At 33.5% G+C, this 24793-nt stretch overlaps 1 protein-coding gene across 1 annotated transcript in view; it reads left to right on the forward strand.

Moving 5' to 3' along the window:
* The first annotated feature begins 586 nt into the window (after window positions 1-586).
* LOC150110313 (homeobox protein engrailed-1-B-like) overlaps window positions 587-24793 on the forward strand; it is a 99088-nt gene continuing 74881 nt past the window's right edge. The window contains exon 1 of the mRNA XM_090395766.1: window positions 587-926. Coding sequence (XP_090251892.1) covers window positions 587-926 — 340 coding nt within the window. The remainder of the gene's footprint in view (window positions 927-24793) is intronic.

The following is a 24793-nucleotide window of genomic DNA, read 5'->3' on the forward strand; positions in this document are numbered from 1 at the left end:
GTAAGACCTCCCACGGCTGGAGACCGCCCAGCGGACATTCCAACAATACCTGGCTTCGAAGTGATGTGGGGAATCCGTCCCAGAACGTGTTTATCTCCTGCGTGAAGTCCACTTGTCGCCTGCCCGCCAACGGAAATATAGCGACTGTGGTTGCTATGGTGGCGTGATTCCAGCTCGCTGATTGGAGGGTCGTGTTTGGCCTTTAAATGCAGGGATGGCACGATTGTCGAAGGTAGTTATGGTGGAGGTTTACTCCCTAGATACCGGTGAAATCAGTAAATAAAAACCACAAGAATGCCCTTGTACTTTGCCGCCACATAGGACTTCAGATGTTACCTTTGTCGTCGTACGGCTAGTCCGCCAACTAAAAATCGGCGGTTGAAGTGCAGTGCAACATACTAGAGCAGATTAGTAAAACGCTCACCATCAGAAATAGTAGCGGCAAGTAAAGAGGTGTGCCGTCAAGCAACTCGCCGATATTCCATAGTTAGCGTGATTTTTGTGTAGGCTCCGAGAAAGCAGAGCATCATCGAAACGGTAAGCCAGCCTCAGTGTTCCCGCCCGCTGTGCATTGGCGTACACGGCCATGGCCCCGGGTACAGAGGAACTCCCGCCATCCAATAGACGCCAGCCTAAGCGCCAGGGGCCCATCTCAATCACCTGCCCAAACGGCAGTGCGTCCAGAGACGGCCCGCAAGTAACTGACACAGAACTTGCGTCTCCCTTACGGCTGACAGGATCTGGGTTAAAGTTCTCTATCGAGAGGATCTTGTCGCCCGACTTTGGTCGGTCGGCGAAGGACAGCGAACAGGGCGTGGACGGAAGTCAGGATACTGCTGAGGGAGATCGTTGTGTGGACGAGAAAAGTTCGTTTTTGTGGCCAGCCTGGGTGTATTGCACTAGGTATTCGGACCGACCGTCTTCAGGTAAGGTACACCCCATTATATCTTAGTGAGGGTTCGGGAGACACCGAATAAAAACTGCTTCGTAAGAACAATGATGTGTGCGTGGCGTATAAAGAGAAGAGAAAGCCGCTGACACACGCAAACGCCCCATAACTGTCCACCTTAAAACGGCGAACTCCGCACTATTGCTGATCACGCTGTAGTCTATAAATAATTTCCTAGGTGCGTTCGAACCACTAGGGACGAGAGCATGGAGACATACCCCCCCCCCCCGTTCAGTAGGTAAAGCTCGAAACACGTTTTCTAAAAGAGACAAAAGCACGTCATCTTTTTAAAGACTTACGAACAACTGAATAGAAATTGCGGAGGTTGCTAAAGCAATCGTTTTGTCAGCGGGGTTTCCCCTTAACGGAGCCCTGAAATGAGTAATTAATCCTGAGAAGGAGAAAGGGTTGTAGCCTTCGTTCGGAGGCGTAAGGGGTGACTAATTGGGGGGGGGGGGAGATTGGGTGATCGTCTTCTGATCGGTAATTAGTTATTACGAATAGTAAGATCTCCTTACAAGCAAATACAAAAGTAGGCAAGATATCAAGTATGGGATCGGCCGTTTAACTCTTTGAACACCCAAATGTTGTCTTTATGGTAAAACTTCAACGAAATTAAATTATTTTGTGACTAATCATAGCATTCTTCGTAGTAATCGGAATTTATTGTTGCGTGTGTTTTGTTTAGTTTTCTGTTTTCAATCCCCACTGATAATGACTGCAATTTTCTAAGCAGTCTTTCAGTAATATTTTTGTTCTTTGCATTCAGCTTAAGGACAGCCTATCTGAAAATAAGAAAGAGGATGATAAATATACGTGCGAGGTTTCAAAATAAGAAATACAAACCATTCGCATAAATGTGCATAAATAGCTAGAAATGTAAAATTGCAGAATTGATTTGACAGAGTTTTCCAATATATTTCCTATTTTGATTTACAAAACGTTTTTCGTGGCTTCGAAAGGAGTAAATTAGTATCGTGGGTGGGCGAGTAATATTTGTTGATATTATTTATTTTTTCACATAATCCGGAAACCCTGCTGTAGAGAGCAAGCATGGAACTTTTTAAAGCCATTTCAGGCTTCCAAATAGGCAGGGTTGTAATCTCACATCTCACATAGTTCATCCCCTACCTGAAGACAATCACAAACATTAACGCCCAAGTAGCGATTCGAACCCGGAGCCTGTTGATTGGAGAGCAGGTAACGTTCAATACTCTTCGCCAAGCAGGATGTATTTATTTTATTTGCTATTTGTGTGCAGTTTACAAAGAGGTGACGTCATTATGATTGTAATGTAACTAATAATCTAATCGTTGGTTTGGGGGATGGGGATCTTGCCAAATTCAAATTTAGTATCACATTTTTTAACTAAAATGCAGAAACAAAGATTTAAAAGAAAAAGAAAAAAACAGTGCCAAGTTAAACTAGCAGAAAAAAATCGGAGTCTTCTTCGAGATTGCTTAATTTTATTGGGAGTTAATTTTAAGTGATAATTATAAACCGCGCAATGATATAACGCCATCCTAGGATCAATGACACGATTGTCACATTTCAAATAATAGCGATCCCCTGCTCCTGCTACAAAAGAAAAAAAAGTTATTTTGAAAATAACATTTCGTAGTTATGCTAAGGTTTAGGATAATGTGTATGGAAATTCGACACTTAGCAGCGCTGAAAGCTAACGAGAAAACGCTTCACGAACAGTAGAAACAATTCAATAAGTAGCATTAATTTATAAAATGAAATGTCCCCGTATAACTAACATGCTTCAGTAATAATAATTATAAATACGATGGCATTGGCAACAATGAAAATCAAAACCATAAATGCATGGCTTGATTTGACTTCATTGTTGCCAAAACGAATGAAACTGATTCTATCTGTATATATCCGCTAATGTCGTTCACTGACAAAGGAGAATCATTATAACAAGATCGTGACAAGTTTATGGGAACTGCAGAATATAATCAGATATTGTGTCGTGAACCAGACATACAGGAATTGCACGAAGATTATTGTTACATGTGAAACTACAAACAGGGAAAAGAAGTAAAGTCTTTTGATATTGACCAAACAATATCAAAAGACTAATGACCAAACATTCTCTAAACAAACCGATTTTTTGTGGTTTTATTCACCATGAGTATTTCTATTAGTCCCATACGATTGGATAAGCACTATTTCCGTGCAAAAGAATATTACATGTATAAGTGTGTTTTTTAGACCAATCACAAGAATACATTTAATATAGGGAAAACTATCTTTTGCACGGAAATAGTGCTTATCCAATCGTATGGGACTAATAGAAATACTCATGGTGAATAAAACCCCGAAAAATCGATTTGCAGAGAATGTTTGGTCATCAGGTCTGAATAAGTCAATATCAATACCCAATTTTACATTGGCTATATTTTAAACCTGGGTATAAAATTACAACACTTAGACATCTGTTAAGATCTTACAAAAACAACTCCATCAGCTATGCATAATATGTAGTCTTCAGGAGATTGGTAAGCAGGTCTGCTAAATTCATTTGGACTGCAATAATACTTGGTTAGATCAATTGACGTGGATTACCTTTGTGGGAATAAATCATGGAAGTTCTATTTTTAAAATACCATTCTATTAGTTCACGTACGATTTAGAAAAACTAAGCTTATTTTTTATGTTTCTAGGCAGTAGGTGCAGGCAATTACTAACTAAAGCACTATTTAATATTCATTTGATAGGAAAAGAACATGCCTTATTTTATCTTAAATTAAATTATAGAGAAAATAACTTATAGACCTTCTCCTTCAGCCCGGGTGATATGTAATAATACGAGGGGGGGGGGATCCTGGAAAGTTCTGATAAACACCTTGAACAAACATGATATTAAAGCAACTGATATAAGCACAAGAAAGAAATTTTAGTAGCAGAGTTATGAAGGTAACTCATGTTCTTACATCCTCGTATGTTCTTTCTTGTGGTTAGATCACTTGTTTAAGATTATTGTTCTAGATGTTTATCAGAACTTTCCAGATCCCCCCTTTCGTAGTTTTGTGGAGTGAATTATCATCTCTATAGAGTGGTGAGAAAATGCGAGGAATAATTCAGTTTTAATTCATTAATTTCGATTAGAATTAAACTATTTAAATCTGTGAACTTCGGTCATGATCTGATGCATTATTTTATACTATAGGGATCGGTGCAAATTGTATTTTATAGCTCAATTCGCTTACAACTCGGTTCATTTCAGATTATTTTAGTTTTTAATCGCGTGGAAGAGCTACTTTTAATGAGGGCCTTGGCTATATGAACAATCTGTGGCCTGTAGAGTCATCTTCCCTTTACTATCACAACGTAAACCTGACCTAATTCACTTATTATGAACGTGGTCATATCTTCCCAATATGCACACTTTTTGTGTCCACCCACTATATGTTAACTGCATAAAAATACCACATGCATTAAAATTGTTAACTTTATGCTATGAATTTTACGTTTTGTTAATTTCATTGTAGTTTGTCACAAGGATATTTTGTTGTTATCGTCATACACACTGGCAACGGGGAAGCCTCAATTCAAAATAAGTAAAGCTTTAAACTATGCATCATACATCAAGCCGCATCATCATCATTGGAAAACAATACACTAAACTGGTAATTTCGTGTGTGGGTGGAAATGAAACTATTTTATATTGTTTTCCAATGATAATTCCGTTTGATTTGACACAGCAGCTAAAGTAAAGGATTTAAAATTACCACCGAATGAAGTGTGCGCTGTTATTCAGCTGTCAGGCGAAATGCATTATATTAAGATAATAAGAATTGTCTTTACGCTTTGGTGAATACATTAGCATTTTTTCATTAATACGAAACTACTAATGTGCGATCCAATTGGTTTATTAGTTTGAATTGAGGTTTTCTTATTACCATTGTGCAAATATAACAATGAGAACGCAACATCCTCGTGGGAAATGCAACAATGAAAGGTCTTAAAGATTGTTGAACTTCCATCTGGATATCGTTCACAGCTAATAAGATACATTTTGCTTCGGTAAAGTGGTAAAAGACTTATAGAATAATATCATTGCGGTAATTACAAATTGGTGATTGATTCTTTTCTCTCAACCAAGAAATGAAGAAAAACTAACAAAGAAAAATTTAAACTTGAAAATCCTCGATGTATAAATAAAATTATTACACCTTTTTTATTTATGAGTAATATTACGTCCTAAATTTCCAAGGAGTAAAAAAAAAAAAAAAATGAAACATGTGCATTCTTGAAGAGAAAGACCACTGAAAATAAACGCTTTTTCTGATCCAGGCTTTATTATTATTATAAAAATAAACACAGGCTTTATTATTATTATCATTTTTCTCAGAGCACCTCTTTGCAGTAGCAGTCAATACCAAACAATCACATACGCACGGTAGAGCCCAAGTTGTTCCCATAAGGCAATTAACGTGCACTAATCATAGCGTAGTGTGATTAGTGTCCTCTCCAAGAGGATTTATAGGATAATCCCTGTCATCATCTTCATCATCATCACAGTAATCTAGCGTGTCGAATTATCAAATTTATTCTTTCCTTGGTCTTGTTTACTTTTTTTGAGTTAATTAACTTCTTTCATTCGCAGTAGAGTGTATAAACAGTCCGTTCTTTTTGTTGTCCTATCAATGAATGCAATTTGCAACCGAAACACATGCAGCGGTAGAATTATTAAATATTAATTTTTTAAAATGCCTTAGCTGTAAAATGATACGTATAATATTTCTCTAGAGAGAGAGAGAGAGAGAGAGAGAGAGAGAGAGAGAGAGAGAGAGAGAGTACTGGCTTATTCGAGTATATGCCTTCCAGTCTTTAAATCGAGTATCTATAGTTTGAATTGCTGTACAAACTGATTTTGATTATTTTCCATGCGATGAACAGTTTATCACAGAACTGAATAATATATTTTTTTACTGTTATAAACATATCGAAAAAAATGCTAACAGTTGCTTTGGTTGCTATCCTGACATTGAAAATAATAAAAAGATGATTGAGCAATATTTCCTTTCATTATTGAGCCTTTATTTCCATTGTTAACTTGGCAAGTGCTAAAAGTGATTTTATTTGATATAATTATTGTCAAAATACTGTAGTTTCGATGCAAACCACGAAGGGCAAACATCGTACTTGTGTGTGTACTGCTGTGGAATGTTGGTGTGACAAGTGTCACTTGAATTGGATGTTACACAGAAATGAACACTCCCTTCCATCCCATAATGGAGAGTGTCCAGACTGCACATTCTAAGTTCCTATCTAACAGAATGATGATCGGAAACACACATGGCATTAAGACAGGGAAAATCCAGTTGATATTTTCAGAGAGGAATTGACTAGTAACATGACTACACTAAAATTACTTTTTCGTAGAAACATTCAAAAGTTCTTAATTCATAATTTACTTCAGTTTAATGGTGTTTTTATTTATATCCTTTGCAATTCATGTGAAACTGAACAAAAAACGAATTCTGTTGTTCAGTAAACAAAGTGGAATATCGGAGACCAAATCCCCACCGATTACAAGATACTACGGAAGTCTAAAGTTTTACTAATTATATGAAGAGCCAAAGGCTTCAATTCGGCGACATGAACTTATTTAAGTTAAGGGATATTTCATCCCATATTGTTTCGTAGCCGAATAAGAAAATCAAAGAGTTTCATGCCGAATATAGAAACTATATAAAGTTCGGCAAGTCCAAGCGTAAGCAAATACCTGGATAGTGCAACATGTGATCCATTTGGTAGTGCTACACTGAGGCAACTCATAGTAAGGGTGGAGCAAGCTCCGATCACTATCTTGGTATTTCTCCATAATGTGAGCTTAGCTCCTAGGAGCTGTATTACTGTTCTACATTATGAGAGAAGGTCACTACCCAGACCGGTTTCAACCTTTATTGAGGTCTTATCAGTGAGTAGGTAGACCTAGTAATACCAAGTTTGTAGCAAACAGAACTTACATACCCTACTATGAGAATAGCCAAGAAGGTGTCCTAATAATCGGCATGAAACTCTTTGAGTTTCTTATTCGGCTATGAAACAGTATGGGTTGTAATATCCCTTAACTTAACTAAAGTTTTACTTTTTTTTTGAACATCTATTTATTCTGTCTAGAAATATAATTTTAATCGCTTTACGATATCCTGAAATATTTATTCTGTGTTTCCGTTTCTTTCTCTCCCCCGCACCCCAACTTTAAAAGTAATAATCAGTCTCTTTGTTAACCGGACACTTTTTTTTTTTTTTTTACTAATAACTCACATAAGCCTGAAGAGCAGGTTTTGAACTTAATTTATTGTAACAGAGCAAATAAGGAAAACTCGCTGCGCCAACTTACGTATGCTGATCTAACGAGGACAATTAATTTTAAAACATCACTTCCTTTTTTGAATGGGTTCAGGAACGCTTTCATTCTTTCAAATGCCCTTTTCATTTCCCAAAGGCATTTTTCTTAACAAACATAGATGGTAGCGCAATTATTTAAAATTATTCATCTACTGTTGCCTGAGCAAATAAAGGTTAAGAAAGGCTTGTCTATAAGTGGTAATCCCAGTTATTTTTATGTGGAGAGGAGCTACAGTTAAAAGTGAAGATGCTTACAATATACTGCTGGCCTTTGTATTATTTTCTGCATATGAATGAAGAGATGATTTTAGATATTAACGGAACCGTACTTAACACAACATTTAAATAAAACGTCTTAATGCATCTTTGATACTGAACTTGCCATCAAATCACGAAGCCATAACAGATTGGATTACCAAATATTACTTTGCATTTATTTAAAAAAATGAAAGAAAAGAAAGAAATAAACTATCACTTACTACGATTTTTAACGAATGAAAATTCATTTTACCACTTTAAAAATGTTACTTTATGATTTTATTGTTTTATCACTTAATTGAAGTGTAATCTTGCAAACATCTTCTGCTCGGTGTGACGTATTGCGTAACACCGAGATTTTTCATAAATTGAAACAATGGACCATGCGACACTTTGTTTGCTTTTTAAATAAACTTTGAATTAGTTTGATTGAACTTATTTTTGGTCAGTATTCATGACTGACTTTTTTTTTTTTTTTTTTTCCTAATTCGCGATTGGAACTTTATAGTTAAAATCACAATGTTTATAAGAACTCCTTGTTATTGATGATTAACTAATTTTGTTATTTATTTATTTTTTGAGAATTATAACCAGATAAAGATTGGAGTCAATTATTAGGAATTCATTTTCTCTTTTCTCTTCTTGCTATTATTGAGTTTGAATATTCGGATTCGAAATTGAGACTTGTATAGCCAATTACATTTGGTGCAGGGTTATCAGCTGACTGCTAACAAAGTATCTCTAAACTAGTTAATTGAGTAATATTTCAAGTCTCATTTCTTATCTTTTGACAGTCGTACTATCGTGCCACACAACTTCCCTGCGGTCATGTGTTAAGGGGGACACTGTTATCTCTCAAACAAGATCTCACTCGGGTTGTCACATAATACTGAAAATAGCTGACATGCATTTAAAGACTCATCTGAAAGTTCTTGGCATTGTGTTAAAGGATAACATTTTTTTCCCCCAGCATTTCAGACAAGGATTATTCTAGTGTTATCGTTGAAATACCTCTGGGCTACATTGATTTAGAAGGAAAATTCTCATAAAAGAATTATTATACTGGTCTGTTGCTTGAACGTTCGTAATGTTTTCCCGGTCGTCTTCAATAAAAAATAAAAAATTAATAAATAACCAAGTTTTTACTCATAGACATTATTATTATTAGTAGTAGTAGTATTAATATTAGATGTATTTCTTCGTTATGTCTATATGGCTGACAGCATCTTCAGGAGAGTGTGTTTAACATAAATAAATAAATAAATAAATAAACGTTTTCCATCATCAGTTAATATCTATAAGTTGAGAAGCCTGGAATGATAGTTTAATCACGAACGCATACTACGTGCAGTCTCTACATTAAGTTTTGTATGTGATTGCTAGCATAGGAAAGGCTTTGAATGTTACACATTAATTAATTAATTAATATCTTCCACATGTTGAAGGATCATTCCTTGATTTCTATTTAGCGTGCTTTTGAGCGAATGACCTCGGAGGACTCCTTGACCAACCTATCGAAGTAATTCTCTTCTAAGTAAGACACGGAGGATACTTGCCAATTTACCGTGTGAAGTTCTTTGCGAGAGTGTGCGCTGTGGGTTCGCTTTTTTTTTTTTCTTCCCTTTTGTTTTCAACATCGCTTATGTTTTTGGTGACATTTAGAAACTTCTCCCAGTTTGACCTACGTACATCTTTCCACAAGACACGGAATCTTGTATACACCCGCATATTTATAAAATGGAACTTTTGTCTTTAGGAGAGAGAGAGAGAGAGAGAGAGAGAGAGAGAGAGAGAGAGAGAGAGAGAGAGAGAGAGAGAGAGAGAGAGAGAGAGAGAGAATAGAAAGCTTCGTAAGGTTGACTGCTTTGAAGGCTGTTCTGATGTTGGCTGCCTTTTAATATTTCTACTTTTTTTTTTTTGATGCATTGGCAACGTATGGAACGGAACTGTGCCTTTTGTAATTAATTTCTGGATTCATGAGAAAATGAAAATTTCTTTAGTACTTTTTTTTTTCTCAGTAGCCATTTTGGAGGAACTGTCCTTCTTATTTTGTCTTTTAATGTCACTAGGAAAGAAATCCACACAAGCAGGTACCTATGAACTAGCACGTTCCATCATCCTCAACAAAAAAGAGGTATCATCAAAACTTTAAAAAATAAAGCTTTAAATATACTAAAATCATGAAATTAAAAGAAAATATTACATTTCGATATGTTAGATTTTTTTTATTCCCATTTCCAAGTCTTTTTTAAGGTTTATGGTTAAACACTCCCATCACTAGTTCGCTGACATCATGAATCGATTTGCTTCAAAGAAAATGATTTGGATTTTCCAAACAATTTTGCTATTTTTGCTCTTAAAATTTTTACTGTAACTGCTGTTAATTTTTTTTTTTTTTTCGTAAACTCTCAACATCGAAGTACAAATGAGTAACTGGGGTTGAGTTTGCTGATTACCGATACCTTGCAAACAATGATTCCGTTGATCTTAGTCATTCCAAAAGAATTTAAATACTATTTTTGATACTGCAAAATCATTATACTGTAATTCTGTGGTGCTGCTGTATTTGCATTCACCTGACTTACATGTAAATATATTGAGATCATTTTCCGACCAATGTTTTCTTTTATCTAATTCATAAACTGAGGGATAGAAACGTAAGATGTAGAGTTTGCTAATAGAATAATAACTTGGAGGTTTCGCTTTCGGAATTTTCGATGTAGTTGACTACTCTGGGGAATGGCCACCATACAGACTATTCTTACATTTTTTTTTTCTTAAGTAGTGGGATTTTGAATTTCATAAAAGATGGGAATGTGTTTATGCATTCTTGCTGGATAAGATTACAGAATTCAAGAAAAATATTTTACGTTTTGATTCATTTGGGTGTTTTTTTTGTTTACTTTAAAGCGGTTTGTTATGTTCCCAAAAAGGCTAACTGTATTTTATGATCCTTTCTCTATAAAGTGTTTGTTAATTTTCCAGCTTTCCTTTTTTCATGTCATAACAATCAATTTTTTTAAAAAAATAAAAGTTTTATTTAAAAAATTAAATTCTTAAAAAATTAATTAAATTAGAAATTTTTATCTAAATTACGTGAAATTTCATGTAAACGACATAGCCTGTAAATTTATTGGGAAGTGAAAATTTTTATATAAATGTTGTTTTGAAATTTTAAATAATCACTAATAGTTCAATCCACACTCCAGCATATCCTGTGTAATTAATCTTTTCATTTGTGGCGTATTTGATGGTATATGACACTGAGGCCTGCTCAGCAAATTGTCATCGTTCGGTGTATCTTCCACTCTTTGTAACCAAATAACCAGTTTTCTCTAGTCGATCACTGCGTTCACTTCAGAATGCAAGAGTGTCCCAGGGCTCTCTTTATTTATCACGTACTTTTTTTTTTTCTTATGCATAAATGACCTCTCACTGACTAGAATTCCTACTTTTGCTGATAACAGTCCACTATATTCGTTTTCCTCTCAGTACCAAAACAGCCCAAACTTGAAAACTTCCACAACCTGTACTTAAACACCTCTATGCTATTTTCCAATGGGGTGAGCATAACTTTGTTATCCTCAATGCAACCAAAATACAGTACCGCCATGTTTCTCTCTCTCTCTCTCTCTCTCTCTCTCTCTCACACACACACACACACACACACACACACACACAAAAATCTCACTTCTCCTATCTTTGATAATAAACAAACCACGATAGGATTGAATTTCTCTCTTGCTGGATTGAGTTCTACCTTTTGGTCTTTCCTGACAGAAATACATCATCTCAGTAGCTTTCTCATCAGCCTCCAGAGAAGATGAAAAAAAAAAAAAACTACAACTTTGTGTGTGTTTTTTTTTCTCTCAAGATTCAACTTTTAATCTATTCTTGCCAACTCTGTACAATTTTCTCCACTGTTTGCACGTGAGTGTGTTCGTTTCTTTAGTTCTTCTCTCCCCCAACACTAGTGTGCTGTATTCTGCAGTCTATGGAAGTTCTCCCCCGTTCATTGGTTAATTTTTACATAAGAGCCTATGCATTACTAACGGCCATATTATACGTTTAAAACCATGTCTGTATAAAGTCTAGTTATTTGGCTGTTGTGTCCAAAGTTTAAATAGTCTTCGGGTCGGTGTAACACGCCCTCGAGCACTTTCTTTATGGGGACTTATCATGATAAAGTGCCTCCAGCAGCGCTGTAGGAAAAAAAATGCTAATTTTTGTTCGAAACGTGGGTTCAAATCCGGTCTAGAATGAAAGAAATAGTGTTTTCATCTGAAAGTGAATTAGTCGATGTCATATGAGGATTGAGGGAGTTTTTCCCCTGAAAACATCAGATAAACTAACAGGATAAACTAACGATCGCATTCCATTAAACCCAAGGTAAAAAACTTTCTATAACGATCACATTGTTCAAATTCCCATCATCCACCGCATTTTTTTTTTTTTTTTTTCATTTAAGAATAATCCCTTAATTCCTCACAAAACTGATTAGGATCATTAGGAATTCTCTCTCTCTCTTTCTCTCTCTGTCACTATCTTTTCGGTGCATAAAAATTAGTCGACTTGTAGTTCTTATAACTGACACAAGCTTCTGTTTTTAAAACTCCTGAACTTCATATCTGAAAAATCATATTTAATTCACTATTGAGCTTCTAGTTTATACTTTTCTCTGTTATTTAAATTTTCATTATTATTCTTATAAATGATATCTACAACCAGTTTACTAACCGACACACACACACACACACACACACACACACACACACACACACACACACACACACACACACACACACACACACACACACACACACACACACACACACACACACGTCCTCGAATATGTATAACAGTTCTACTAAACATAATTAATTCACTTTAAGCACTCTGATTGCTATAGTTAATTCTAGCTTAAGGCAATGGTTTCGAAACGATAGTCGAGACCAGTTAGTGATTCTCGTCGTAATATTTAGTCGGGAAGTGCAAATAGAAGCTTAGCATTCCCTTCAGCTGATTCCATCATTTGACAGGCCAAGGGCGCATCTCCCTCCATGAGCACTTGCTTATCTCACAGCTTTCTTTAGATGTGTGACCTTTACCTTGAGGGAAAACGAAGGATTTTAAAGAGGAAGTCGAGGGAAGGCGCAAACCAGGAAAATGTTATTGTGAAATGCATCACAATAAATTAAAAAGTACTTTTAGTTAACAGATGCAATTGAAATAAACAATAATTTAATAGACTCGGTCATCTCAAAATTGGGAAATAGAAAAAGTCATCTGAATCCGATGGACTTTATAATGAAATGCTATAATATGGGAAGAAAGAAATGACTGAAAACATGAGAAATCTAATTAAACATTTCTTTTTGAAGAGATAGATTTCCAATGAATGGAGATATTACAACACGAATATTTGAAAAGGGAACAAAATCTGAACCCAAAAACTACCGAGGAATAAACTTACTGTGACCCACTCTAAAGCTATGTACAAGAATTATCAAAGAAGAATTGGAATTACGACTAAATTATAATGATGAACAACAAGGTTCCATACGGGAAGATCATGCACTGATACCATATTTCTTATAAAGAAAAAGAATTTAACAAACCAAGATTTGTGTTTCATTAACTTAGAGAAGGTTTTCGACGGAATCGGATTACAGGATCCTAAAAATGCTGATATTAAGAAAGATACCACATTTTAAGAAAGATACCACTGCACATCATCGAAATGATCAACAATATACACGCAAAAAAATGAACGTGTAATAAGATATCAGAACAAAAATACACAGAAAATCCCTATAAGGAAAGGGATGAGACAAGGTGATTCTTTAAGACCGTTTATTTAACATAATCATGGGCGAAATAATAACGGAAATTAAATGGAATAAAAAAGGGTAAAAAAAAGAAAATTTAAATTTGGTTGGATATGCAGATGATGGAGTTACGTTATTTCCCCAAAAGGAATTATTCAAACTTCAGCAGTTCAAATCATACAAATATCAACAGAAAAATCAAAACAAACTCGAATTGCAAAAGAACCGATCAGATGGAAATTAGAACTAAATGGGAAAATAGTGGAACAAGTAATAATGAAATTTAAATACTTAAGAATAACTGTGAAGAGTGAAAATAAGGATGAAGAAAAGCATAATCCTTGAAGGCTAAGAAAATATCGGAATGTCTAAACTCAATTATATATATATGGAAAAATAAAGATTTAGCAAAAGTAAAATCTATAAATCAGTTATCCGACCAATACTGCATGTGAAAAAAAATGGAAACATGAAAAATACAACAGATAAATACAATATGCGAAATTAAAACATTAAGTTAACAAAACAAAATTTCATAGAGAAAAAAAAAATGAAAGAAATTTATAAAGAATGCCAGATATAACCCATGAAGAAATGAATAAAAAAGAGAAAATCGGAAGAATCAACATGTTAATAGGTTGGACTCAAAATGATAGTTAAGAATTAGCCGGTGACTGGAAACCAAATACGAAAAGACTGGTTGGGGGACCAAAAGAATGGACGGACTGCTTGCGCTGAAGTAATGAAACGCAACCAACTGACGCTTAAATCAAGAAAAGAAGACTTTAGTTAATCAATGACATTTTTAATATTCTAGACATTCATTAAACGGCGTTTTATTTTATTAAATAATTAATGATAACATCTTTTATAAATGAATTAAAAATCAGGAAAAATATGGAACAAAAGTAACAGAAAGAAAGAATAAGAGCAACATTCTTAGTTGACGTGTGTGGAGTTAAAATCTTTCTATACGGAACGGACATAAGCGACATCGAAGTCATTTATGTGGGCAAGATTTCAAACACACACCAAAAAAAAGCTTTTCTGTTAGAACTATATTTATTTAAAATTTCTGGGTGTTCTGGATATTAAAATAATGGTATACTTTCTCCAATATGTGCTTCTTCAATTATTTTATAATCGGTCGGTTACTTCTGTGATGAACTCCAAGAAATTTACTCGAATAAGAAATTACTCAAGGGGAATTTTATAAATTCGGTGTCTGAAGCAACATTTCTTCACTAGATGGCGTTGCAATAGGTAATTATATTAATATGTGTAACAATTACATTAGTTTTACGTTTACGATAATAAACTTCCAAATCTTACGCCGAAAGTACTTATGAGAAATACCCAGGTACATAACCTATCTTAAGAAGTTTATGATATTGTTCCGAATTTCAGTGAGCGAATGATGAGAGAAAATTGCTATCAAAGAATATTGCGAGTTGAGGTAGGGTATTACTTTTTTCAAAGTTTTAGAAGTAGTGTTGTGTTCGTAAGAATTATACGATTTTTTAAAAAGTTATTTGTGCGCGTTTTCCGAAACTGTGAAAATAACAGTGAAAAAAAAAATCAAGAACAGTAATTTATTTACTTAATCTTTTGATACTGCAATCATAGGACTTTCTCTTGGGTATTTCGCAACGGCTGTAACTTCTTATCACCGTATTTCTAGTGCAAACTTCGTTGTTGGACGCTTCCGTAACAATATGTACCTTCGAAAACTCGTGTAACTAGTGGACAGGTGAATGCATTGTTTAAGTTGGTTATCGGAATGGCTGAATAGGTTAAAGCTTGCGTTCTTTAACCGGTCACGGCACATCTTGTATAGGGGAGGAGTTGGATATTTAAAAATTCGAACTGTCACCAGTCTGACTCTTTCATATGGAAGTTGCTTCTCCATTTTCAGAAATTATTAAAGTAAGTGTCATGGCTGCACATTCAACTTAATGTAAACCTTAACCGCACTCAGGAAGATTGTCAAGCATTAAACACTGTTGCAACGTGTTTACAATGCGAAAAAAATAAAAAATAAAAATAAAATAAAATAAAAACTATGAATTTTGTAAGTCATCTTATGAAAGGCTTCTGCTTTGCAAATGTTATGTTAGGATTTTTTTACTATTTTTATTTATTTATTTTTTGTTTGATTTGCAATAACACTTTTAAAATTTTTTTAAATTTAAATTAATTAAATTAAATTAAAATTAATTTTTTATATCGTGTGAGGTGTTCTTTCCAAATTACTTGGAAAGAAAATTATGTGAATTAAGCCTTCACCCCCCCCCACTTCCGGCTTCCCATAATTAATTATTGCAGATCAAGTTTTACTTATTTTAGCAACTCTTTCCAAATGGTACCATAAAAGAACTTCGTGCAGTATCCATTTAATAAAGTCCCATGACTAACACCACTATCAAAACAAATATTAACACCAAACGATACTGTTAGATGAAGTAAGGGAACTTCTCTATCTGATGTGGCTATCAAGATGGAAATAAGACGTGGTGAGATAACAGGCCAGTGAAAATCTTGCCTTTGGGAAGGGAGTGAGTTGGCTAAACTTGCAATGTGATAAACTTACCTAATGCACAGAAATGACACTTTTGATGCACCAAGCGAGTAAAATACTCAATTATGACGTAAATGAAGTCATGCCAGGATTGAAATCTCGTGAGATGGGAGTCAGTTTTCTTTACAGCTGTGTTACATCAGAAGGTAAAATAAAAAAGATTCTGAATTTTTCAGATTAAAATCCTTAAAAATTATTTTTAAAAAATAGAAAATTGCTGAATACAAGCAAAATCCAGTTATTCGTTTCTACTATGATTTCCAATATGATGGCATTGATAGTATTATTAACTGTTGACGTTATACAAACCGAAATAAATTAACTGGGATAGTTCTAAAAGCAAAACTTCATCTGTTGACCTCGTTATTTTATAAATGCGATTTTGAATTGTGAAATAGGGAAAGCTTTGAAATTTTGCAATCAAGAGAAGCAAGCACAAAAAAGTTCCGAAAAAAAAGTGACATCATAAAACAATCCATCGCTTAAATTTCAACTGAAGAATCATCCCAGTCGCAATTAAAGCCACAAATTTTTGTCTAAATAATAATAGTATCAGAAAAGAATAGAAATGATGTGAAACTGGAAATTGTATCGACATTCAGTTCAATGCAATGAATAGAGAAGTTACGAAAAAAGTATTCATGTAACTGTTCTGGTCATACTTTAAGCGAAAGAGTCGAATACGAAATGAATTGACAAATCTTCTTGAAACCATCGCGTTCTTTTATAAATGTAGCACCTTTTCAGCGTAGTCGAAGAACGTTGAGATATACACCTTTTGGTCTGGAAAAGATCTGCGTTTGAATCTCATTAGATTTTTTTTTTTTTTTTTTTTTTTTGTTAAGGACTTTTCAACTGAAGGTGAACAAGTCGGTCTCATACGGCGACAAAAATTTTCCTTCTTCAAATTGTGGCTGAGAATATGTGCAGTTAACTGACAGAAAACTAATGAATGGTTGGGGTGGAGCAATGTCGAGGCTCTCTAGAACTGCCTCCTCCTCCTCCTCTTCCTCCTCCTACTGAGTCCTGGATGTATATAGATATGGATGCTTGGTAGTCCTAATATTAAACAACATTATATAAGGAGGCGTATTTAATCGTATTTTGAAGACGTGAATTATAAAACAAAATTCTGTAAAAAAAAAAAAAGAGAGAAAAAAAAATGGAGCAAAAAAATGAACTAAAAATCACGAGCAGCCAATTCTGAATTGGTTAAATAACTTGGTCCTTCGAATTGTAGTTAAACTCCTTGCTCTTATATCTTGTAGAGAAGGCTTTATTTATATTTTCACTTACATGAGTAAAGATTTAATTGTGGCATTTTTAACATGATTTTAATGATGGATCATGATTTTACCAAAAGGTTGACTGATCGATTTTGATGATTTTGTTTATGTGAATCTTGAACGGACACATAAGAAAAAAACACGTTTTCTTCATAACAGTTTTAAAATGAATTCCTGGATTTGTTTGAATTTTTATTTATTTTATTTTTCAATTTTTTTAAAAATTTCCATAGCACTTACTTTCATTTTCTTATGAGATGGAGTGAACTTTTCTGAAGCCTGGAAGATCAAGCTATTTAGGTCAAGTTTCTCATGTTATTTTGGGATTACTGCCCAGTCAAGTAATACTATGAGACCTTAAATACTTTAAAGAAAAATCGAGTACTACTTATCTTTAGTTTAGTGGTCTGTACTGAACGCCACTTGATTTGCGGTTGGCTTTGCAATGCGTCTGTTAATCGCGTGTGTTATTCTCGTAGGTTTGTGTGTTTGTCTGATAAATCCTGCCAACTCTATGAGAGACTGGCTAACTCACATGTTCTCGTGCAAAAAATGAATAGCCAAACGTTTTTTTTTTTTTTTTTCTTCAAATTCACATATTTTTGATTTGATTCTAACAGATAAGCTAAGGAATGACAAAGAGTGATAGGAAAAATACACCGAAGTTGACGTATTCCTTGGTGCGTGTGTGTGCGCGCGCGCGCATAGTTTATTCTAATACTTCAGTAGACTTTCTGATTTATTGGTGATTTTTATTACACACACTAAACAATATAATAATATGTATTTTTATTACAGACTTAGCTCAATGTTATTGATGAAATATGAGGTAATAATTTTACAAAGAGAAATGCAGTTTGAAATGAAAATCAAAATATTGCAAAATGAAAAGGATTCTGACTGCTTGGTGAAAATTTCCAGTATATCACGGTGCAATCCATCTCAATGAACTGCATTTAAAAGGGAAAAGTGGATGTAGATTAACACTCAAATAAACGCATTTCAGAATGAAATTTCGACGTGTAGCCAGCTTATGGAAACGAATAAGTTAGGGGGACTCTTTCTCCGGGTTGAAGTAGTATGCAAATCCTAATGAGAAGACTTTTCGACAGCCCTATTTCTTCATTAGCGAGACATTCTGTAGTCTGGCTGTGGGAGCCTTTATTAATTATGTAGCGAGGCGTTGTGCCTTCACCCTCCTCTACAGTAAAATAATATAGAAGCCCAAGCATCATATCTGATGAAATAATTAACGTAACAAATGCGCTAATTATAATTAGAGTGAATAATCAACCCTGCTATTCGATCTGCAAAAGGTAGTGTATGTGATTGGCAGTTCTGCTGCTAACTGGTTGGTTGCAGTCCTTCTGATCAGTGGTTGTAACATCAGCAAAACGTGGATCTTCTAATTTGTTATCGTGATCATTTGGCCAACGGGTGCTGTTCAGGTCCAGACCGCTAAACTAGAGATATGTATGAACCTTGACATTTTTCTTTGAAACGGCACAGCATTGGACTGTCCATAATTCGACCATCCTTTGTTCATATAACATGTTTGTAGAACTTTTGTTGTTGTAATGCTGCCTCAGTATCTTAATCCACAATATTCAGCAAACTTTGACATGCAGGCAAAATTATGAAGTTTACACATAACTAGCAATCGCATATGAAACTGGATATATAAACAATAGAATTGATAATCTCCCAAATTAATATGTGGGAAATATGTTAACTATAAATATACAAATATTCGCAGTACTAAAAATAAATAAATTAGTTTGGATGGTACAGTGTTAACTCAAAGGGAAGGGAAAAAACTTCGACATACAAAGAATTTTTTTTTTTTTAATTACTGCAAGAATACAATAAATCTGGTGGATTATTTCATGCATTAAACATTCCCCAAAAGCCATTCTGTTAAATGGCAACGAAAACCAAACACCTGCCTATAACTGTATCATGCTTTAATTGCCAGAGTCACGTGACACATCCACCGAGTGAATTTATGGCACAGCTGGATGCAGTACTGAAAAATACAAACACTTATTATTGCTGGAGATATGAGTAGAGATATGCAGTTTAATCTGACATTGGATAATAAATGTCTGTGCTATCTTATCACGGATTGTAATCATTTAATAGTTTATCAAATAGGCAAGTGTCCTGATCGCATATTTCTTAAAAGAAAAAATAATAATAAACGAGCAATACAAACAACCATGATACGTCGCTTTACGACCACTTCATAGTGGTTCAAGTCAGCATCGCAAACAATATAAAAGATAGAAATATCTCAACCACTTACTGCATTGTAATACTACGTTTCTAGCTAATAACTCAAGTCACGTTAAACTTTTTACAGAAAATATCTTAAAGCAAATCTATAACCAAGCTCAATGCTACAAAATGGCTAAGTAGAACAACTGCTATATGCCTCGAATTATGAATAGCAGTAAATAATTTCTTGCATTGGCACACTAACTCATAACTTATTTCTTGGGGAAAAATTAACTAATTTTTCTTTTTTGATTTTTTTTCGTTTTTTGTTATCTGATTTGTTCAGTCCTAATTTTATTTAATATTGTCATATCGTCAGTGTTTTTAATTAATTTGTCTCATGTTCGTAGTTTCTGCACGTACATCTGCTGCATATGTTAATACTGGTCTGACAACTCTTTATTAATTCTTATTTTTGCTTCTTTCATCTTCTTTCACATCACTATTAAGACATTAGGTATTCTACTAGCCTCTACTAGACATCATGCAGGGTACTAAAAGGTAATTATTTAGCTTTCATTCCTAAATACTTAAAAACTTACTACTTTCCCTTGGATTTTTAATTCACATCTTTTAACTTATCCACCAGAGTCATAATTTGTTTCTGTTGTGTACGATAATTTTCACCTAGTAAAATAATTTTTCATATGTATTTAGCACCGTTATTTATTTGTTTTTGCATATTTTCTATTTTGAATGCGTTTATTATATCTTTTAATTGTATTCCATGAAATAATTAGTTAAGTGTATAAAGCACATGCATTGTGGATGTATTCGAATGATTTTTTATTATTTCTTTAATATAAACATTGTTGGCATATTTTCCTGAATCCTTGTTGCTCCTCGGATGAATTCGAATTATTTATTTTATGTCCACTTATTTTTGTGTAAAACCTATTTATTCCTTTATATTAATGAAGGGTTATAAAGGGTTGCTCATCTAAAAATATAAAACAAAAATATTTGAAGCCATTCAAAAGTTATTGTCATAATAGTCTCGGGACATATAGCCCACCCTATAATTCCTCGGATTTATTCTCTCTTTCTCTCTGCATTCATTTGGTATTTTTCTTTCTTTAAATAATTTATTTAAACATCACATAATTATCATGTTCGCTGTTAATGAATGAATTCCTTGCATGATTTTTATTTTATTTGATTTATTTTTAGTTACTCAAGAGCCTTTTCAATAACTTTGTTATTTCAAATGCTAAACTATCCTCTTCAGAGTCACATATTTTTGGTTATATTATATTTTTTTGTCTTTATATAAATCGTGAAAGTATCTTTGCAGTTTATGTAATCCAATGTTTTCATTAATTTTGTACATTCATGTATTTTATTTTTATTTTTTTGAAGTTTGTATTATTCTATAAAATTCAGTGCAGTATTTTTTTTAAAGTTTTGTAACGCTTATTTATACTATGTTGTCCATCTTTGATTAGTTTTTGTACTAATTTTTTGAATTAATTTTTTTTGTCCTTCCAAGTTTTTTTTGCTACTTTATTGTATCTTTATTATAAATACTTCCATTTTTCTTCTATTGTTTGTGTTTGCCTTTTATTGTTTGTACATTATCTAATTAAGATTAAGCATCTTAATATTTTCATCTTGAAATAGTTCTTTGTATTTTAATTTGTTTTTTTAATGTATTTTCTAATTTTATCTTTCAAGTGCTAATATCGTCAAAAAAACTCATACATCAATGAATTTTTTTTTTATTTTGAGTAATTTCTATCTTTACGTATTATTTATTCTTAATTCATTATTTGTACAAAGAAGTCATCATCATCAAATTTCTGACATGTACCCTCTAGGGGTGTACAGGATATGATAATACTACATAATATCAAATGATGGTACAACATGACAGAATTTCTTTCTACAAAATCACTTGCTTTTAACTTCAATAATAATTTTAGTGGCTTGTCTTAAAACAGCATTTGATGAATTAATAATTAGGCATTATAGTTAAGAGCTCCATCATAAATGAGTAATATATATTCAAAATTCTGACTGGAAGCAGAAGTTTTAACAGATGAAATGAATACTCACGCATAAACCTGATATATAGCAACGTTAATATATTTTACTAAAGAAAGCCATCATATTTATGGATACTACCAACATGGAAATATAAACTAAAGCAAATCATAATCCTTAAAAGAAATGATTAATAATTTAAAAAAACTCCCACCTCGAATCCCAATATTATAATCTATAAATTGAAACGAAAAACCTGAATCTCACAAATAACCATTACTCAATATCTACGTAGAGAAATGATTGTGCAAATAATTGACATATTTCTGTGCTGCCAAAATAGAAAAAAAAAGTGATGAGAGATGAAAATCAGCACATAAATAAAATATTATAATAATGCTTATACATCAAATGCCGGACCTAGAAAATATCCTTGATATTGGCACGTTAAGTCTCTACTATCTCGAGTACTGTACAAAGGAGAAAAACTGGATTTCTTTATACCTCTTCAGAAAGTTTACACAGATCCATTTTTTTAAAAACATTAAAGCACGTTATTTCCATCTTTTTTAAGGACAAACATCTGACTATAGCAAGCCATCTGTAACTGTTATGTATGGAAGGAAAAAGGTCACACACAAATCTTTTAACGGACCTTTGTTCCATCACTGCTTGTGAGAAGTGTAATAATATTGAAAATTATGAATAATCCATTTCGGTGTCTGGGACGACCTTTTATATTCTTCAGTCCACTAATGATGTTGTACAGATAGTCTATTGAGTATCTAAATTTATTAATTAAGTCTGAAATTCAACAAATATCAAGTACAATGCATGGAATTCATTTTATGTACTTATAATGTGTAACCGAATAATACTTGCTCAGTTCAGAAGGTACGCTCTGAACAAGGAGCGATAACCTTACTGACCACTGGGCAAAAACAATTCCTCTTCCTTTCAGATATAATCTTGCCAATTTCTAGTTTCATCTATGAATCTTTTGTAACGCTTACTTTGCTAAAAATAACAAATAACCACTTAAATCAATACGATTGTCCGTTGTAATTACTCTTAGAGGTGTAAACATGAACTTTATAAATTTATTATTACCTTATAATTACACTATTTCATTAATACTGACTGAAATTAATGGAAAGACATTCTATTTAGGAAAAGAAATTCAATGCCTGACTTCGGAAGAGGAAAAGTTATATTAATTCTCCAAACATTGCGATATCCAAGTTTGTTCAAGACAGGTGTTTTCTGGATTTCTCTTTGTTATTTGTTGTTTGCGAAAAACGCGCTCTAGCTGTCGAAAAACATATAATTGGCGAACTATCTCATGCGGAAATTGAGGATTTGTTTGCAACTTCAATCTTTTAATTTGGCCACAAATGATTTTAGGCTTTACCTTATTGATAACTATTCATTTTTGGCATCATTAATATGAAATTCTTTTATTTCACAATATTTTATTAATATTATTAGTTAATATTTATGAAGTTTCAGGGAATCTCCATAAAATTTGTATGATGGCTGCCCATCTACTTCAGCTTATCTCAATTTGGTCTTTATCGAATCTCAAATAGATATTTTTAGCTAACTGAGTCCATTATAAACGGGTTTGCTTAGAATAATAGTCAGTTTTGGTTGGCTATTCCTATTGTCAATAGAATAAAATTATCTTCAAGATTTTTGACTCTGCTGTTTCGAAATATTGCGCAGCTAAAAGTGCTGTTCAAGATAAATAATCAGTGCATGTGGAAAATCAAATTTTGTACTGTCAGTTTTTTAATTTGCCATAATCTTGCTAATAAAATACATGGAATAAGGTGTCTGTTTTAAGAAAGGTTGGATATATGTAGGCATTCAAAATGTCCTATCAAATGCTTCAATTCCCGATATTAATAAACATGAAAAAATGCGATAATAATATCGCTTGAAAATATGTGATAATTTCATATCTTCTAGGGCATACTAACTTTCGGCGTGTGTGATTAGACAAACAAGCAACTGCACTGTAAAATGGCAGTGTTGTCAGATTTTATTACACATTCGCAATTAAGGGAAGGGGAAAAAAACGAAATGTTTAAGATGTATTCTTTGTAATGAAAGAATGTCGAAGCATTCCTGTAAAGGATAAATGAAGATATGAGCTTCTCCGAAGCAGAAAAAGCAGAAGATTTTCTCCGATACTGAAAGAAGGATGTTTGGCAAAAAACGAAATGATATTAAAAAAAAAAAAATGTAGGGAAATGAGACAGTTTGGATTCTAAACTCTAATGTACGCACAACATGGCATCTCTTATAATGTCATTTCACTTTGGCAATGAGCAACTTACCATTTAGTTATAGGGCAGGGATCGTACCTGCCCTATAACACCAGTAATGACTATGAAAATCATCTATAAGACGGTGGAGTTTTATGAAAGGGGGAGAGAGAAGAAAGATGGGAGAAATAAAAAAAAGTTAAGAAGGGCGTTTTCATCGTAGCACGTTGGGTTTGGAATTAGTGGGAATATTCATAGCCTTAGTTGTTTTGTCGTAACCACTTAGCTGAGAGGGACGGAAAGAAAACACCGGTGCTCCAATTTCCCAAAGTATTATTTTTTTCCCTTTTCAGTATGTTTTAAATATCTTGTGTTGCCTGCATTTTGAAGGCAACATATTTGAAAATTCCACAATAAATTTGATTTTATAGTAAAGAAAATAAATAGGCAAAGGCATACAAAATTATAAGCATAATTAAACTCGAAACAAACGAATTATTTCGAGCTCATCAAGGAACATAATCACGGAAGAGCTAGGGAAATGCCAAAGTGCTGCAGCACGCATGCCACTTGTACGCCGCTTATATTTTTAACACACAAAATAAAATAAATAAATAAAAACTCTGAAAAACGAAATACAGACGTTTCCAGTTATCTACGTGACATCACAAACAATTTTGGGCAATTACTGTTTCCATTTCGATTTAGCAACAAATTGCTTTTTTTCTCTGCTTGGTCAACAAAGAGGGATTTCTTTAACATGAATAAAAGTCAGTCGTCTACTTTAAACTGATTTTTTTTTTCTATTAAACACTAATAATCTCGTGTACCTTTTTATTTTTTATTATTTTATTATTTTTTTAAGGCGAATATTTGGGTTGAGTTGTTTGGAACTGGGCCGAAGTTACTAAGACTGTGAACCCACTTTTTTTTCCCCTGTTAATTGTGTTTGTTCTGCTGGGCAATTTACCTTTTTTGAGAGATGAGAAGCC

Source organism: Typopeltis vanoorti, chromosome 1 (genome assembly GCF_054136105.1).
Source record: "Typopeltis vanoorti isolate ZY-2024b chromosome 1, IOZ_Tvanoo_1.0, whole genome shotgun sequence".
Taxonomy (NCBI): Eukaryota; Metazoa; Arthropoda; class Arachnida; order Uropygi; family Thelyphonidae; genus Typopeltis; species Typopeltis vanoorti.